This window comes from Gaeumannomyces tritici (assembly GCF_000145635.1).
Source record: "Gaeumannomyces tritici R3-111a-1 unplaced genomic scaffold supercont2.1, whole genome shotgun sequence".
Lineage (NCBI taxonomy): Eukaryota > Fungi > Ascomycota > Sordariomycetes > Magnaporthales > Magnaporthaceae > Gaeumannomyces > Gaeumannomyces tritici.
In genome coordinates this window covers 3,526,384-3,544,027 of record NW_008804545.1, presented here as the reverse complement: position 1 = coordinate 3,544,027, position 17,644 = coordinate 3,526,384, and the positions used below count along the sequence as shown (strand labels likewise).

The window sequence follows — 17,644 nt, the reverse complement described above, 5'->3', positions numbered from 1 at the left end:
GAAATAATTTTTAAGCCGGGCTTAAAAAAAGCAAAAATGTTACCTAATAACCAAGCTCCTAAATTTTTAAATGGGTTTAGGGAAAGCTATTTTGGGAATTGTAAAATTGGTAAAAAAATAAACGATAAAAACGTTAAAAATAAAGGCGGGGAACTTTTATAACCCGAAAACGTAAACGTTTTGCGCTTTGTACCGCGCTTATTTGCAAATATAAGCTGCTTTTAATAATTAAATTAAGGGAAAGTTTGTTGGGATTGTTGGAAATTAAAAGAAATGGTCGATGGAAAGAAAGAAATGGGCCCGATTTGGCCGATTAAACGCGAGGCCGAATGGAAATAACAAGCGTGAAAGCGGATCCTTAATGCTAAAGCGCCGCCAAAATTTTATTTATTTATTTATTTATTTATTTATTTATTTATTTATTTATTTATTTATTTATTTATTTATATATATATATATATTTATACTTTGTTTTGTTTATAAAAGAAATTTTAGTGCTATTGCTAAGTAATGCGTGGGGGAAACCTTTGGGTTTGGCTTAAAAAGGAAAATTTTGCGCTTACGAACCGGTGCCGGGTTGGTATTAAACCGCCGGTTCCGTTTATTATGGTTCGTTTAATTGCTAATAAATGCTTCGGTAAAAAAGCGTTTTCGTGCCCCCGGCCAAAAGGGTGTAATGGTAAAGTAAAGGTAAAAGTTAATATATAAAAAAATTATAAAAAAAACGTATAAAAAATGTAATTTTAAAAGAGCGCCATTGCTTTGGGGTGGTTTTGGCAATTGCTGTTAATGGGCGAAAGCTTAGCTAACCGGGTAATTGTTGCGTAAGGCTAGCGTTTCGCGCTTTCCGGCCCCGCGTCGTACTTTCGGGTACGGTTCGTATTCGGTATGGTATGGTTTATCCTTTATCGTTATTTTTTTTTATGTAATTGGGTATTAATAATTATTTTTGTTAACGTTTTTGTACGTATTTTTGTTAGCCCGGTACTTGGTTGCTTTTGTTAAAGTAACGGTGCTTTTTGTATTTGCTATTTAAGTGTTTGTGGTTTTGTTAAGGGTAAATAATTGTATTTGGAAGGTAATCGTGCTTTTTTTTGCCGGCGTGGTAGCTTTAAGCGGGTTCGGGAGGGTTGCTTTTTTGCCGGTGCCTTTTTTTGCTTTGCTTGTTTTTTCCTTTTTCTTTTTTTTTCCTTTTCTTTTTTTATTTTTATTTTTTTTTAATTTTTTTTTTTTGGTACAATGCTTTTTTTTTTTAACCGTTATTTTTTTATTGCATTGCTTTCGGTTAATTTCCATTGCTTTAATTTTTTTTAACGCGTTTTTTATTTTCGGCGCTTGGTTGCATTTTTTTTTTTTGCTTTCGGCCATTTCCAATTTTACTTTTAATTTTAATCGGTTGCAATGTTAACTAACGGCTTTTTTTAAAAGAAAGGCACGGTTAAGGCTAATTTTGTTAAGCGCGTTAGCCGCGGCGGTAACGGCGTTCGTAATAATGGTTAAACGGTAATTATTGCTTTTCTTTTTTCCAATTCCGTTGCTTTTAACGCTTTTTTTGCCCGGCCCGTTTTCCGTACTTTCCCGGTAAAAATGCTTAATAATAGCAACGGTTTTTTTAGCGCTAGCAATAACGATAGCGGCGATACGCGGGTTAACGTTAATTATTTAATTCGTTTTTTTTTATTTTTTCGCCGCCAAATCGTTTTTATTCCTTTATTTTAATTTAATTTTTTCGTTTAGCGATATAAATTTATAATTTGCAAAGCAATAAACGTTTTAACGGAAATTTCCAAAAGCATTTTGCTTTATTATTAAATAACGTAAGTGTTTTTTTTTTTTTTCGTTTACGCTCCGGTTAATTATTTAATTTTGCGCGTAATATTTGCATGGGTTGCATTGGTTATTTATTTAATAATTTGGGTAAAAAGTAAAACGGGAAAAAGCGGTTTAGCAAAGTTACGGTTTGTTATTTTAAAATTGGTTCGTTTTTTTTATGGTTCCGGGTGGTTTTTTTGTTTGTTAATTTATTGGTTTTTTTAAATACAAACGCATTGTTTTGTTATTTTTGTGCTAGTTAAAATATCCGGTATAATACGGTAAATCGTTTTTTCCTTTTTTTTTCGTTATTTAGCCGGGTCGTTAACGTATTTTTTTTTAGCTTTACCCCGTTGCTATTAAAAAAATTCGTATTGCGGCCGTACTTTTTGCTAGGTATTATTAATTGCTTTTTAAAGTTTAGGATATGCGCGATTTCGGGTTAAATAATTGCCGCAAATATTTGGTAAGTTGCTTTAGTTTTATTAGCTTTTTGTGCTTTATCGGTTTGTTAACGGTATGGTACGGTGCTAAGCGGCTTACAACGCATTGGTTGCTAAGGTTTATACGTTCCGGCGTGCCAATAAAAACGGGCTTAACAAGTTCGGGGTATTTACCGGTGCTGGTTTTGCTTTTAACCGTTTCCGGATGCTTTTTTTTTTGGCGCCGGGGTTTTTATAAGTGTTAATATTATTGGTTTGGAATTTATGCGGTTCTTTTCCGGCAATATGGTATTAATGCTTTAAGCTTTTGCTTTTTACGCTTTAAAAGCTTTTAATGCTTTATCGCGTGCTAACGATGCTACGAAAGTTATTAACGATTTAAAAGTTAAAAAGTTTGTTTTTGCGTAAGCTTAGCAATTAGTAAGTGCCGGTTTTTTTTCGGTAATAGTATTGTTTTCGTTGCTTTTGCATTTTTTAATTTATGTAAGCAATTAAATATAGCGGTTATGGAATAAGGTAATAATAAAAATAATTTGGCGTTTTTCGACCGGGTGCTAAAAATGGCGCGGGAAAGAATTCGTACGCGTTGGGATATGTAAAGCAGCAATTTGTTTTCGAATTTGTTATTGGATATTACTGGGTATAGTTAAGCGTGTAATTGTAGCTTTTTTATATTGGGTTGGTGGTTAAAGTAATTGTATTTGGTTGTTAATTTGGCGTTGGGTTATTTGTTTAAAGCGGTTCGTTCCTTTGGTATTTGCGTTTTTAGTTAGTTATTTTTCCTTACCATTTTAAAATTGTTAAATTTGCTTGTTTTAATTGCCAAACGTATTGTTAATAAAAAAGGGGGGGGGGCAAAAAGGGGCCGTTTTGGTTCGTATTAATTTCGGTGGTAATGCTTGTTTTTTATTGTTATTGTTCGAAATATGCTTTACGGTAGCTTATGTTTTTTTAGCCCGAGCTTATCTTTTATTTAGCATAAAAAAGGCATTTAATAAATAAGTAAAATGTTGTTTCCCGTTGCCCGGTTTTATACGGGCAACGGGGCGTATATACGTTAAAAACGTTTTTATTTTAAAAAAACGCTTTTAATTCCAATTTTTCCGTTTTTAATTAAATGGCTATTGCGCTTTGGGCTTTAGTAAATTTTTGGTATGCTTTTAGCATTAAACCGTTAAAATTAAGTTTGTTCGTAAAGGTTGCGGGCCGGAATGGGTTCGCTTTCGTTGTTATAGCGCGGATTTTTTTGCATTTAGCGTTTTATTTAATTTCAAGCCATTCCTTTTTTTTTTTCTTTTTTGCTTTTGGTTCGTTAATTTTTGTGCTTTGGCATTGGCTTTTGTCCTGGTTGCTTTTTGGGTAATTGCCGGGGCGGGGCCGGGTTTGGGTTTAAAGGGTTCCAACGGGTCCTATTTTTGCGCTTACCGGTTTTTATTTGCCAGGTTAAGTAAGTGTAATACCTTTGTTTTTTTACAATGTTTTAGCTATTAAAAATATTGCTGCATTTTGTTGGTGCCGGTTCGAATTACGTTTTTTATTTTAAATTTTTCCCATTTTTTTTTTGCTTTTAGTACTTTTTCGTTTAGGTACAAGTTAATTGGGGGGGTAAAGCATTTAATTTCGAAATTAATTAACGAAGTGGTTTTGTAAGCCCCGGCAATGGTTTTTAAATACGCGCGTTATTTTTTTTAAAATTGCTTGGCGGCGTTTTTGGGGCGGTTCGTTGCCGGTATGGTTGTATAAAAGGTTGTTGCGCCGTATGCTAAGGCCGTACGGTATATTACGTTGTAAAAAAGCTTTCCTTTTGCGAACGTATTACTTTACGTTAACGAAATAAATTAAATAAGTGCTAGCTGTTGCTTTTTTTGCTTGCTTTTTGCTTTTTTTGTGTATTTTTTGAAATTAAAGCGGGCGTTTAGTTAAACTTTAAGGAATTTGGCCGTTTGGCTGGGCGTTACCGTTGTATTGCCGAATTGGATTACGGGCAAGTTTTCGTTTTTATTAAAATGGATTAGTTTGGTTTTGGTGCTATTAAATTTTATGCCGTATTTGGTTATTTATGCTTTGTATTTCGGTTAGGTTGCTTTTAAAAGGCGGGCCGTATTTTTTGCGGTATTTTTTATTGCTAATAGGTTAATATTGTTAGTAAAGCCGGTAACGAAAATTTTTGGAATGTTTTTAAAATTTTTATATAATAATGCAATGTATATAATAAAAAGTATAAAGGATAAAGGGGAATTTTGGGGGATTTTGGTTTGGATTGGAATTAGGTTCGAAATGTTGCCGTTAAATTGCAAAATGGCCGTTTTGTTTGTTAATTACCTTTTTACCCATTTTACGATTGGTAAGGGAAAGCCGTATTTTTTTAGCGTATTTAGCAATTGGAAGTGGTTAACGGTATTAAATGCTTTGGATAGGTTAAATTGTAGCAGCAACGCGGTAACGCCGTAGTTTTATGCTGCAATTACCGCTTCCATTACTTTTTGGATTGCTAATTTCGTGCTTTTAACCCGTTGGTTGCTTATTTAGCCGTTGGGGAAAATGCCTTTTTTTCCGTTTTATTAGCGATTTATTTTGTTATAATTAATTTAATGGCTTTTAAAATTAATAATAATAAAGCAATGGGCTTTTATTCCCCGGTTTGTTTTTTTTTTGGTAATTTTATTTGGTTTGGGTAATATTACCGTAAAGGTTTTTTTAAAGCGTTTTGGGAAATAGCTTGTAGCGATTGTTGCGTTAGCAAATTTTGCGATAGCGGTTGCGCCCGGCAATTTAACGGCTTTAAATAGCCCGTTCGGGAAATGGTTTTAGCCCGTAGCTTTTTACGGTTTAGTGCGGCCCGTTGCTTTTATAATGTTTTGCGGGGTAACGAAAACGGGCATTTGGAAAGGATTTAGGAAAAAATAGTTTGGAAATTTGGTTTTGTTAATGTTGGAAGTATTAATTGGTAGGTTTGGAAAAAACTTGGATAATAAAATTTTGGTTTTTTTTAATGGTTACGAAGCGTATCCGGGTTTTTTCCGGTTTTAATTAAATTTGGTAACCGATTTGGGTTTTTTTTTAAAAGCTTTTTAAGCGGGCTTATTTTTCGAATTTTTAAAATGCGCCGTTTTTTTTGGTATTTTGTTTCGTTGCGGAAATAACGCTTTTTTAATAATTGGATATCGTTTGGCGTTTTTTTTTAACGAATGCTTTGTTTGCGGTTTTGTACGTTTTTTATATTGCTTGCGTTTTGTTTTTAATAAAAGCGCGTTGCAAGCGGTTCGTTTTTTTACAAAAGTTGTTAAATTTTTGTATTTAGTAAAGGGCGCGTTTGTTAGGGGGGCTTGGTTTTCGTTAAAGGGTTAGCTGGTTAGCAAATTGGGTTAATTATTGCATTAATTTATTGGCTTTTTTATTTATAGCTTTAACGTTATGCATATTCCCGGTTGTTATTAATTTGCTGGCCATTTCGGCTTTAGCTTTCGTTAATTTTTTTATTAATTTAACGTTTTTTTATTTTTAATTTTTAATTTGTTAAAATTGGAATTGTTACGGTTCGAAAAAAACGCGGAGTATTTGGGATAAATGGTTGGACTTTTTTATCGTATTGTTTTATTCCAAATATTTCATTTCGAATTATTGCGTTGCTTAAACGTGGTTAATTGTGCTATTTTTTTTTTCGTTTCCTTTTTGTAACTTTTTCGTAAAGCGTTGCCAATTCGAATTGTTTGCGGCGTATTAATTCCAAAAAGGTTTTGCTTTTTGCGTTATATTTATTATGTAAATTTTAAATTGGGTGGTAAAGGTTAAAATTGTTTATAAAAATTGTATACTTTTGGGTTGGGTAAATAGCGATTGTAATAAGGGGCGTTGCTTAATTAAAGCTTGCTTTAAAATTTAAAAAATATATTAAATATATTTTTAATGGGCTTTCCGGCGTAATAATTGTAATTAAAGCTTAATCGTAACCGTATCGGGCGGTTTACAATTTGGGGGCGAAACGGTTATGTACGTAAAGTATTGCGTTAAAATTAAATTTTTGGTAATAAATAAGCTTGTAATTGCAATTGTACGGTTTTAAAGGGTTTTTGTGCTGGTTGCGCTTTAGCTTTTAAATGGTTAAAATGTTATATTGTTTATTATTGTAAAGGGGGAAGTTGCTTTTCCCTTTGCTTTTTCCTATGTTTTAATATAATATATTTAATTTTATACGTTATTGTTATTGTTAGTTAGTTGGTTAAAAATAAACGTAATTTTAATTGCAAAAAGGCTAAACGGTGCTGGTATAAGGCCAAGCTGGATTGGTTGGAATGCAAACGGTTGGGTAAAAGTAAATTGGGGGAAAAGGAAGGGGCTTTATAGTTTGGCGCATTGGTAAGGTTGGAATTGGTAATTGCGGTATTGCTAAGTGCCGTTGGGTTATTAGCGATCCGGTATTCGTTTATTCCTTTTGTTTCCGTTATTTTGTTAAAGCCGAAAAGGGCAAAATTTGGGTTTATAAAGTATTGGTTTATTTTGGAAGCGAATTTAAAAAAGTTTAACGTTTTTTTGTTGCGGGATTTTCGTAATTTGCTTATTCGTTTTTTGGTTGGGGAATTTTTTTTTGCTTTCGTTATTTTTAGTAAAAAACCGTTCCGTTTGCGTTTTGTTAGCGATTTTAAATTAAGCAGGTTATTTTTTTCCTGTAGCGGTTGGGGGGGGCCGGGTAAAGGGCGGATAAATGTAGAAAGCGGGAGGGTGTGGACGGTAAGGTGGTTTATTTGGTCCGGTTAGGGTGCGCGTTTATTTTCCGTTTTTAAAGCAAATTGTTTTGGCCGGTTTAAAAATGTATTTTTGGCTTTTTTAATTTTTTTTTTCGCTGCGGGGCATTTTTATTAAAAAGCTAAATAATTACTTTTGCAATTGCAGCATTTTGGTTTGCTTTTTTTTGCAATAAATTAATTCCCGTACGATGGGCACAAAAATTTCCCGGTTTTGCCGTTATTATGCAATGGCCCGGCGCAATGCGGGCAACGGGCCGTTTTTTTGCAAAATTTCGATTTATGTTTTTACCCGTAATATTTGTAGCATTGGGCGGTTTTTGCTTTTATTGCAAATGGTTCGACGTTAAGGATTTCGTTTTTAAATACGAAATTGTTGTTGCATGCGGTTTGGGTTGCGGCGGGGAATGTAATCCTAATTAGTACCGTAGCGTATTTTTTTGGTTACCGGGCATTTTATATATAAATGGAATTAATTTCGGTTTTAATATTATGCGCTTTAAATTTGTGCAGCAAAATGTTATTATTATTGGTTGCGTTTTGTTAAATGCTTTTAATTATAACGTTATAAGTTTGGGTTTAATATATTGCTTTATTGCTAAATATTTTAATAATTTACGCGGTATTTTTCGTATGCTTAGCAACGGTTATATAAAATAAAATTATTACGTTACCGTTGGAAAGCTTGCGCGTTGCTTTTACGTTATTGCCGAACTTTTTAATTAATGTAATGGTAATTTTAACGGGTATGCAATTCGCGATTTTAAAAGGAACGTTTTTAATTAAAATGGTAATTTTGCGTTTGGTACGCGCGAAAATATATTTCGGGGGGGGGGGGCCGGTATTAAAAAATGCGTAAAAGCGAATTGTAAGCAAATGGTTGCCGGTTTGGCCGCTTTACGGCAAGCCGGTTGCTAAAACCAAAGCGTAATTAATAATTTGCTTGCGGGCGTTGCGTATTTTAACAATAATTTCGTTTTTTATAATGCGAAAATAATTAAGCATGTAATTGCAATAGTTGCAAAACCGCGTTTCGAACGCGTTTATTACGGTTTTGGTTTATTTTTTTACGATTTTAAACATTAATTTGGTATTGCTAAAAAGTACGAAAGGCTTTAATATTTTAATTAATTGGTTTTTTAAATTTGCGATGCGGGTGCGCGTTGGGAAAGGGTTAAAGGCGTTGGTTATAATAATGTTATTGCTAGCTTTAGGGCGGTTAGTAACCGTTCCGCCGCTTTCGGGGTTGCTGGCGCTGCCAGCAACCGCGCCGTAAACGCGCTTGCGCGCGAACATACGTCCGGTAGCGAGCCGGAAGCGAAAAGTTTGAATTTAATGTTAAATTTGCTGTATTTAATGGCGTTTTCCCGTTGCGAGGTTGGGGAGGCAAAAGCGGTTAAATTAAGTATGAAAGTATTTATTTATTTATTTATTTATTTATTTATTTATTTATTTATACGTTATTATATTTATAAAAGAAACCTTAGTGCTGTTGCTAAGTATATGCAAATGGGGGAAAACCTTTTGGGTTGGGCTTAAGGAGGAAAAACCTTATGCTTGCGTTCCCGCCTTTCTGGCGGTACGCTTCCGTGGCGGTGTTGAACCGCTTTAGCTAACGCTTACTTTTTTCCACGCTCGATTGCTTAAAGGGCTCCATTCGGGAATTAACCGTCCTTCCAAATGCAGCCCCCTTTGCAGGGGGCCGGCAAGGCCGCGTTTTGCGCTTTAAATTGGTTGGTTAGTTGCTTCGTTATGTAATTTGCTAAGGCTTGCCGGGCCTTAATCGTTATCGCTTTGGGGTCGAATCGCTAACCTGGTTCTGCTTGCCCAAATGGTCCAGGGCATTTGGAAACCCTTCCTTTATCCCCTTTTTCCCTTATTTTTTTGCTTTTTCCTTTACTGGCCCGCTATCGGCGTTTCCCTATTCGGTGCACCACGTGCGTTATCTTTCTTTTTGTTTGTGCCCCAAAAGGCCCCAACCTTTGGTGGCACGTGCAGGGTAGTGACCCTGCCAAGCACGTAAAGGGTGCATTCGAAATCGGATTAGTGGTGGTAGCGAACGGGTGCAAGGCGGTGGCGCCAAGGTAAGGGAAGTAAGGGGGGTTGCTATCGAAATCGATAAGGTTGGGTTAAATCGATAAGGTTGTTGTAGTTATCGGTGTCGGCGTTGTAAGTATTGGTTGATTTGGCTTATCGGCCCTTATCGGTTTCGATCCTGGCAAGCCAAGGGCTTAAAAACAAAAAGTCCTGTGGTTTCGACGGGATTCGAACCCGTGGTCCTGGCGGGACCGGCCTGGTGCAAAGCCACTGCACCACGAGGCCACGCGCCGCCAAAAATTAAGAGCGAAAAAAGTAACGACTGGAATAACGAAAAAGAAAAAGCGAAAAAAAGATATGAGCTGGATAAATAGGATTTAATTGCAAATTAACAAAAAGCAAAATAAGCTACACACAGCTTGCAATGGAAATTATTAAAAGCTGGACAGATTTTCCCAAGTTAATGGTAGTAATGTGTTGTAAAAAAAGATTTTAAGGATTCCCCAGGATATGGAAAGCAATTTTTTTCCTTTAATTGGGATTTTTAACAATTTTCGAAGCTTCCTTTTTGGAATTTCAAAATATTTACCAATTTTAGCCGGAAAAAGGAATAACAAAGCATAAGCTTTTAACAAAGCGCAAAAAAAAGTATTTAGCGCAAAAGTGGTAATTTAAAATTTTAAATAACGTGCTGGAATGTGTGGATATGCAAAAAAAAAAAGGAAAAAGCTAGCGTAAAGTGCTTCCGCAAATTTTTTTTTTTTTAGCTCGTTATTAACTGGAAATTAAACGATAATTAATTAATTAAATTAGCGTAACCGGTTTGTTACTAGCGCTAAATAGCTTAAAAAGTAATTTAAATTGGAGCAATATAGCAAATATGTGGCTCCCAAAAGCGGTTTAAAATTTTCAAAATTTTAACAAATTTTAAAAAGCTAATAACAATCGGAAAAAGGGTTTCGGAAATGCCTTAAAAAGTTATAAACGGCAATGTAAAAACTATGTATGGGCGAAATTTTATCGCGTTCGGGTTTCCAACCTGGGCCAAATAAAAGCCGGCTTAAAAATAAGGCTTGTTTGGCTAACAACCTATCCAATAAAGGATGGGATAAATCGTTCTGGAATAAGGCTTAACGGATTTGCAAGGTAAGGTTTTCGTAAGGTTTAGCGATGCGCCCCGGTGACGCGATCGATGGGGGTTTGGAGGAGGTCTAAACGCAACCGTGAAAACACCAAGGAGGGTTGGTAATGGTGCTTTTCTCGGCTTTAATTGATCGTTCTATACAGGCAAAGTAGGAGGCTGATACTCCCTGTGCTCCCTGCCTGGATCGCCATAAAACCAATGCGCGTGATTGGTAATGAAAAGTGCGGTGTTTTGTTCTAGGCTAAGGCCCGGAGGGCCGAGTGCTACGAAGAGTGCATAAGGTGGGCTTCAAGGCCCGTGAGTAGGCTGATGACTCATCCCACCTGACAACTCCCTCTCCCGCGCAAAGCCACAGCACACAATTCGATTTCCCTAGGGAAAAATAGACCCCATCTACCCCACCATTCGACTCACAAAAAAGTTCGAGGAGGGAGTGCCTGCTCTCATCCAGCGCCAGCAGCACCGTCGCCGGCCGAACGTCTCGCCAAACCGATACCCCCAGTTCCGCCATCGCCCGTGTCGCCCACCATGTCGCGGTTTTTCCGAGGTGGAAATGATAGCTCGAGCGAGAGCAGCTCCGACGAGGAGGAGCTCTACTCAGATGACGAGGTGTCGCAGCAGGAGGACGAGGATGGCTCCGACAACGAGGGATCCGGCGATGATGAGTCGTCGTCGTCTGAGGAGGAGGGCGGCGTGAAGAAGAGCGGCGCAAACAAATTCTTGGCCGACAATGAGTCCTCGTCCGAGGACGACAGCGATGCCGAAGCCACCACAAAGGTGAAGAGCGCAAAGGACAAGCGGTTCGAAGAGCTGGAGGCGATCATCACCACCATCACCAACAACCAAAAGATCAACGACTGGGGCTCCATCTCCACCGGTTCGTCACTCCCATATGAGCTATTGTTTGTTGCTTTGCACGTTATCGCAAGTGCCCAGGCTAACCCCTTGTTTCCCCACAGAGTTCGACAAGCTGAACCGACAGGTTGAGAAGCTGCGCGCCGGTACCCCTACGCCCAAGATTTACATCAAATGCCTGGCAGATCTGGAGGACTTCATGAACGAGACCTTGGCGAAACAGAAGGTCACGCCCAAGAAGATGAACGCCACCAACGCCCGTGGTCTGAACGCGGTCAAGCAGCGCATCAAGAAGACCAACAAGGAGTACCAGACCCAGATCGAGGCGTACAAGGCCGACGAGTTTGGGTACATGATGGACACGGACGACGAGGAGGAGGAGCCTGCGCCAAAGCCCGTCAAGAAGGTCAGGCTGGCCGACATGGACGCCGAGAAGGAAGACGGGGACTTCATAACCGTCGGCAAGGGTGGCCGGACCCTGCAGTTCACCCCTGAGAGCATCTTCAAGCACCTGCGATCTATCCTCGAGTCGCGCGGCAAGAAGAACACGGACCGCTTCGAGCAGATCAAGATCATGGAGAAGCTGGGAGAGATTGCCGTCACTCCCTATCAGAGGATCCGTGTTCTGCTCGCACTTATCTCGTCGCGCTTCGACATCGGCACCAGCACTGGAACCGCTCTTCCCGTCGAGCACTGGAAGGCAGCGGAGAAGGAGCTCTCGCTACTGCTAACGGTGCTGGATGAGAACAAGGAATACATAGTTCTTGAGAACGCCGAGGAGTGGGAGGACGACGACAAGCCCCCTGTGCTTGAGAAGGAGGAGAAGTACATCAAGGTTCCCGGAAGCATCGTCTCATACGTGGAGCGCCTCGACGACGAGCTTACCCGATCCCTCCAGGCCATCGACCCCCACACTTCAGAGTACATTGAGCGCCTCACCGACGAGGGTGCTCTTTACAACATCATCTTCCGCGGCCAGCTGTACTACGAGGGTCTCCGCAAGGACTCCACTCTCGAGATTCTTCAGGAGCTCGTGAACCGTGTCGTCATGCGCCGTCTGGACCACGTCTACTTCAAGGTAAGCTCAACGCGAATCGTGGCCTCGAAAGCGGCCGATCTGGATGCGTCTCACGCGAGCGCTTGCTAACCTGACAACCCATATAGCCCTCCCAAGTCGTCAAGATCCTCGAGGAGAACTGCTGGAAGGAGGCGGGCGGTAGTGTCGACTCGAGCATAACCCCCCGCCAGGAGACGGTCGACGCGCCGCTGCTGGTCAACGTCCTCTGCAACTACCTGTTCGCCAACAGCGAGGGCATCCACAGGGCACGGGCGATGCTGTGCCAGATCTACTTCCTTGCGCTGCACGACGACTACTACAAGTCGAGAGACATGATGCTCATGTCGCACTTGCAGGAGACGATCAACAGCTTCGACGTCCTGACGCAGATTCTGTACAACAGGACGCTTGTCCAGGTCGGTCTCTGTGCGTTCCGCAAGGGACCCGTGTACGACGCACAAAACACGTTGCAGGAGATCTGCGGCAGCGGCCGGCAGAAGGAGCTGCTTGCTCAGGGTGTCATGATCCAGAGGTTTAACCAGGTTTCCCCCGAGCAGGAGAGGCTGGAGAGGCAACGACAACTGCCGTTTCACATGCACATCAACCTGGAGCTGCTGGAGTGCGTGTACCTGACGTGCAGCATGCTGCTCGAGATCCCGCTCCTGGCCCAGACGGGCTCGTCTCCGGACATCAAGAAGCGCATCATCAGCAAGACGTACCGCCGCATGCTCGAGTACCACGAGCGCCAGATCTTCACGGGCCCCCCGGAGAACACGAGGGACCATGTCATGCAGGCCTCCAAGACGCTAGCTGCTGGCGAGTGGAAGAAGGCGACGACGTTCATCCACAGCATCAAGATCTGGGAGCTGATGCCGAGCGCCGAGGCCATCAAGACCATGCTGGCCAAGCAAATTCAGGAGGAGGGTCTGCGGACATATCTGTTTACGTATGCGCCATTCTACGACACGCTCAGCGTGGAGACGCTGAGCACCATGTTTGAGCTGGACCCGGTCAAGGTCTCGGCCGTGATCAGCAAGATGATTAGCCACGAGGAGCTTGCGGCAGCGCTGGACCAGGTCAAGCAGACGGTCATCTTCCGCAAGGGCGTCGAGCTCAGCAGGCTGCAGAGCCTGGCGCTCACTCTGTCGGACAAGGCGAGCTCGCTCATCGAGTCCAACGAGCGCACGCTAGAGCAGCGGACACAGGGCACGAGCAACGCGTTCGAGAGGCAGGGCGGCAGGGGTGGCAGGGGCGGCCGGGGCGGCGGCAGGGGCAGGGGCGGCGGCGGCAGGGGAGGTCCACGGATCGACAATGCGCAACGGCAGGCTGGCGGCACCCAGTTCACGGGCGGCGCATTGGGGGTGCGCGGGTAGAGGGTTTCCTTTCAACAAATGTTCTTTTTTCGGTCCCGTCGTTTCTTAGCTGGTTCATTGCATTCATTGGGCTTGGCAGGGCAGTCCAGTCGGTGAAGACAAAAGCGTGCTTCATAGCCCCCACAGGTAGAGAGGATGGGTCCGCATTTTGATCTGGTGGCTTCTGGACTTGGTTTGGCCCCGTCGAGGTGTTATGAATGCTGGGTAGGGTATAATTGTTATTTCGCACGGATCTGTGTCTCTGCCTTATTTGGGTTCAGTTCTGGCCGTATCAAGCGGGGTGAATATGAAGTCTGGGTGTATGAGAAGGTGACAATAACCGATGTGCCGAGGCGAAGAAAACCGTTTGGCTCAGATCGAGTCGGAAGGAGTAGACTCTACCTCGTACTTGGGGCTTGTTGTATACGTGGAGAAGAAAAGGGCAGGAGTTGGGTTACAGAGCGGGGTTGACTCAAACATCGACTTTGGCAGCTCCAGAAAACAGCAACGTGAGTGGATGAACATACAGGGCAGCCGTCCGAGCACAACCTCGTATCAAACTCGTCGGCATCACCACCCTAGTCCATCCGGCTGGTTCAGGCATAGCATAGCAGTTTACGAACAGCAGCAGCACAAGAGAGATGAGACATAAGAATACCCCAAAGGAGACGGCAACCAAAAGCAAACCACCAACATGGGCAGCATCTCCATCAGAAGATACATCCGCTGGCCCCCCGCCATGCCGCAGGAGCCGACGTCGACGATCGTCCTGACCTCGCCGGCGCGGCGGTTCGTGGACCTGCGGATCCTGGACCCGACACCAGCCGAGGCGGCGGCGGCGGCGGCGGCGGCGGAGCAACAACAGCAGAAGGACGGATCAACCCCACCGTCGCCCCCCGCCGTCGTCGTCCTCCCCGCCTCGCGGCTGGACTGGGCAATAGCGGGAACGTCCGAGTCGTGGAAGCGCACCACTACCACCCCGGACGGCAGCGAGGCCGTGACGCGCTCGCGCTGGACGCACTGGATCGACTCGCGCGTGCCGGCGGGCGCGGACCCGGCGGCCGCCACCGACGAGGGCGACATGTTCCCGCAAGGGGGAGACGAGACGCTCGAGAAGGGCCGCATGGTCAACCCGGCGACGGGCGTCGAGGCCGACTACGAGGAGCTGTGGGCCGACGAGGCGCCCGCGGCCATCCCGGCGGCGGCGGCGGCGGTGGTGGCGACGCCGTCGGGCGTAGGCGAGGCTGTGGTGGAGGACGGGCCGAGGTGCGTGGTCCTGCGGCTGGAGGATGTGGACCGGGGCGCGCGGGGCGTGGTTGTGCTGCTGGGGAGACACTGCCAGGGTCTGATACGCGTCGGCGAGGAGCTCGGAGCCGAGAGGTGGCAGTGGAGGGAGGACGAGGGCTGGAGGGCGGCGGCGAGGATAGGCACCGTTCCCGTGCCCTGTGAGCAGGCATTTACTCGGCTGTCTGAGCTGCTCGAGGTCGGAAAGGAGCTACGTGACGGCGACAACGTTTGGGAGGTGGTCGAGCACGCTTAACGCATAGGCGGGTGCCATACAAGCCTCGAAGCGTCACGTAACTCAATATCAATTCTTCATGAATCCCTAACGCCACCTGTTTACAAACAAGACAAAACACCCGCTGTCCGGGACTCAACCAGGCAGGTACTACCAGATCTTGTGTGTACCCCTTATCCAGAAACCAGAAACCCAAACAACAGCGATAATGATACGACTCGAATTATATCCATAGACAACACGTGAGTGCCAACACCGACTACTTGAAAAAGATGAAATGCTCCAAGAACAGGCACCAGACCATCGATGCGCTTTATCGCTTCCTCCGCAGAGAGTACTTAACATGCAATTTATCGAGAAAGTGTTGGTGCCGGATTCCCTTGGGCCGAGCTCGCGCAAACTCGTCGATGGCTGCTTGGACGTCGAACCCACAGCGCTCGACCAGGTAGCAAACAATGAAGTAACCGGTCCTGGTGAAGTGGTTTCGTATGTCAGTACTGAGCCATGCCAAAATTCAAGCCCAAGTCCAAGCAGACCTTGGTACCATGAGGAAAGAGCATGCCAACTGACCTGTTTTTACCATAATGGCAGTGGACAGCAATCATATACTTCCGCTGTGCGTCCACGGCCTCGCCCCGGGATGCGGCGTCGGTAGCCTCGCTCTGCAGCCTCAGCTGCTGCTCCGCCCGGATCTTGTCTACAAGGGCGATAAAAGCATCGATCTCATAATCCGTCGGCGGGATTTTTGAGACAGTAGGGAATTTGTGGTAGCGGATGCCGCCGGATTCGAGCCCGCGCGAATCGTACACGGGCGTATCATGCGATATGTCGATGACGTCCTTGATGATGTGACCCCATTTTGCTACAAAGACGGCAGGGCAGTGCGTTTCGTCCACCTCGCGCAGCGTCTTCATGGCCCGGAAGATGCCTGCTATGGGCTCCGACACCTGCTCCACCTCCCGCCATTTGGCCAGGTTCTTGACGTCCCACTTGCCCTCCCTCGAGAGGTACTGCAGCTGCCAGCCCAGTGACAGGCGCGGACTGACACTGGTGCTGAGGAAGTCCGACACAAGGCCCGCCAAGACGCGCTCGGTAGATGGTGTGTAGAGCAGTGCATGCGTTGCTGGAGACGGGAGCGTTACCGACTCGACCATTTGGTGAGAGCAGGCTCGCAGCGGCGGCAAGTCAGGGGTATCCTCTCGCGGGGTCGAGGGGTCGTTCTGCCGCTCCTCGCTCTCGCTTATGGGTTTATCGAGCCCTGCAGCCACTTGGACTGCGTCCCTGTTGTATCCTGGACTCTCCGTCCTTTGGAGTGGCGCTTCCGGGAGGTCAACGGGGGCGGCAGAGGCGACTATTGTGCGAGACTCGGGACCCTGTCCGTCTTCGGGGCGAGAGCAGTTGGCAGAAAGCCATCCACGAATTCTCTCGGCATCGGCGGGTGGGGTGACATGGTCATCAGCCCCTGATATAAGGTATACGGGGACGTCAATGCCCTGCCATATACGCTTGCCTGCAATGCCGCCCCGCGGCTCACCCTTCCCATATACGGCCAGCGATCCCCAGGCCATGCGCCGCCACACCCGTGTTTGGCTCTGGTTGTTGAAGCGGTTTTGGCGCTTGCGGGCCTCGAGGTCAGCGCCAGGTCCAACAAACCTGCGCACGCTTGCACTCTCGACGCCGCCTCTACGGTCCCACGCGCGCCAGAGGTTGAAAATTGGCGTAGGAATCCAGAGCAGCTTCCGGAAGAGAGAGGTCTGCTTCTCGGAGGGTGGTTGGGACGGCGGGCATATGGCAACAAGGCCAAGGACATTGTCGGAAACGACGGAGCGGCGGGGCGAGACCTTGCTGGCGAGCTGGGCAGCGAGGGCGGCGCCCATGCTGTGGCCGATCAACACGACCTGTTGACCAGCATCCTTTTCGCGGTAGTCCTCGATGACGAGCTCGAGCAGCTCGACGAGGGAGTCAGTGGTGTAGGCATCCCAGTCAGTGGGCGCAAACTCGGAGCGGCCGCAGCCGGGAAGATCGACGACGAGACACGACGAGACGTTGATGAGCGACGTCAAGAGCGGCTGGAACTGGGCGGCCGACCCTCCCAGCCCATGGATGAAGACGAGCAAGGGGATGGGCGAGGGCGAGACGGGCAGCTCGTCAATCTTGGAGTGGCGACGGAAGACGGTGCGTATGGCCGGGTAGGTGAAGCGGCTGGTAGTGTATGACTTGAAGGCCAAGTGCTTCTGCAGCAACGGCGGGTCTGTCACGGCGGGGTCTGGCGCAACGACAAAGGGCACGGGCGGGCTCATGCGTCAGACAGGCGTACCCTGGGGCGGCGGCGGGCGGCGCTGGAGACGGCTGGGGGGGTAGGCTTGGACTCACCGTGGGTGCGATGCTGTAGCTGCTGCTGCTCCTCCTGGCCCGAGACCGGGCTGCCGCGGGGCTGTTTGGGATGGGATGTAGTCGATGGCGGGGCCATTCGAAGACGGGCAGATGGTGTTCGGGCGAGGAAGAGCGAGACAGCCGGGGCAAGCAGGGCCAGCACCAGGACCCAACGCGGGCACCCCGCCGAAGAGTCGCCCGCCAGCTGCGCGATGCGAGCTTGGGCTGAGCTAAACAGTGACGGGTCGCCACCGAGCATTCCCGTTACAGCGACGTCTAACAGGCCGTGCCGTCGATTCGGGTTAGGTAC

At 45.4% G+C, this 17,644-nt stretch overlaps 4 protein-coding genes and 1 pseudogene across 5 annotated transcripts; 3 read left to right on the top strand and 2 right to left on the bottom strand.

Moving 5' to 3' along the window:
* Positions 1–7,848: 7,848 nt before the first annotated feature.
* On the top strand, positions 7,849–9,408 carry GGTG_01105 (hypothetical protein; the record flags this gene model as incomplete). Its single annotated transcript, XM_009218865.1, has 5 exons — positions 7,849–7,865; positions 8,206–8,402; positions 8,485–8,576; positions 8,996–9,081; positions 9,150–9,408. The coding sequence occupies 5 exons, from the start codon at positions 7,849–7,851 to the stop codon at positions 9,406–9,408; spliced, it is 651 nt and encodes a 216-aa protein (XP_009217129.1).
* GGTG_20009 lies at positions 9,248–9,319 on the bottom strand (annotated as a pseudogene). Its single transcript has one exon. The product of its transcript is annotated as a tRNA-OTHER (tRNA).
* A 1,054-nt stretch (positions 9,409–10,462) lies between the features above and the next one.
* Positions 10,463–13,765, top strand: GGTG_01104 (eukaryotic translation initiation factor 3 subunit C). The gene is made up of 3 exons (XM_009218864.1): positions 10,463–11,055; positions 11,138–12,111; positions 12,198–13,765. The coding sequence occupies exons 1-3, from the start codon at positions 10,707–10,709 to the stop codon at positions 13,461–13,463; spliced, it is 2,589 nt and encodes an 862-aa protein (XP_009217128.1). The 5' UTR covers positions 10,463–10,706; the 3' UTR covers positions 13,464–13,765.
* GGTG_01103 (hypothetical protein) lies at positions 13,667–15,219 on the top strand. Its single transcript, XM_009218863.1, has one exon. The coding sequence runs from the start codon at positions 14,137–14,139 to the stop codon at positions 14,980–14,982; it is 846 nt and encodes a 281-aa protein (XP_009217127.1). The 5' UTR covers positions 13,667–14,136; the 3' UTR covers positions 14,983–15,219.
* Positions 15,220–15,274: 55 nt separating this feature from the next.
* Positions 15,275–17,593, bottom strand: GGTG_01102 (dual specificity phosphatase catalytic domain-containing protein; the record flags this gene model as incomplete). Its single annotated transcript, XM_009218862.1, has 3 exons — positions 15,275–15,431; positions 15,532–17,227; positions 17,335–17,593. The coding sequence occupies 3 exons, from the start codon at positions 17,591–17,593 to the stop codon at positions 15,275–15,277; spliced, it is 2,112 nt and encodes a 703-aa protein (XP_009217126.1).
* Between the last annotated feature and the right edge of the window lie 51 nt (positions 17,594–17,644).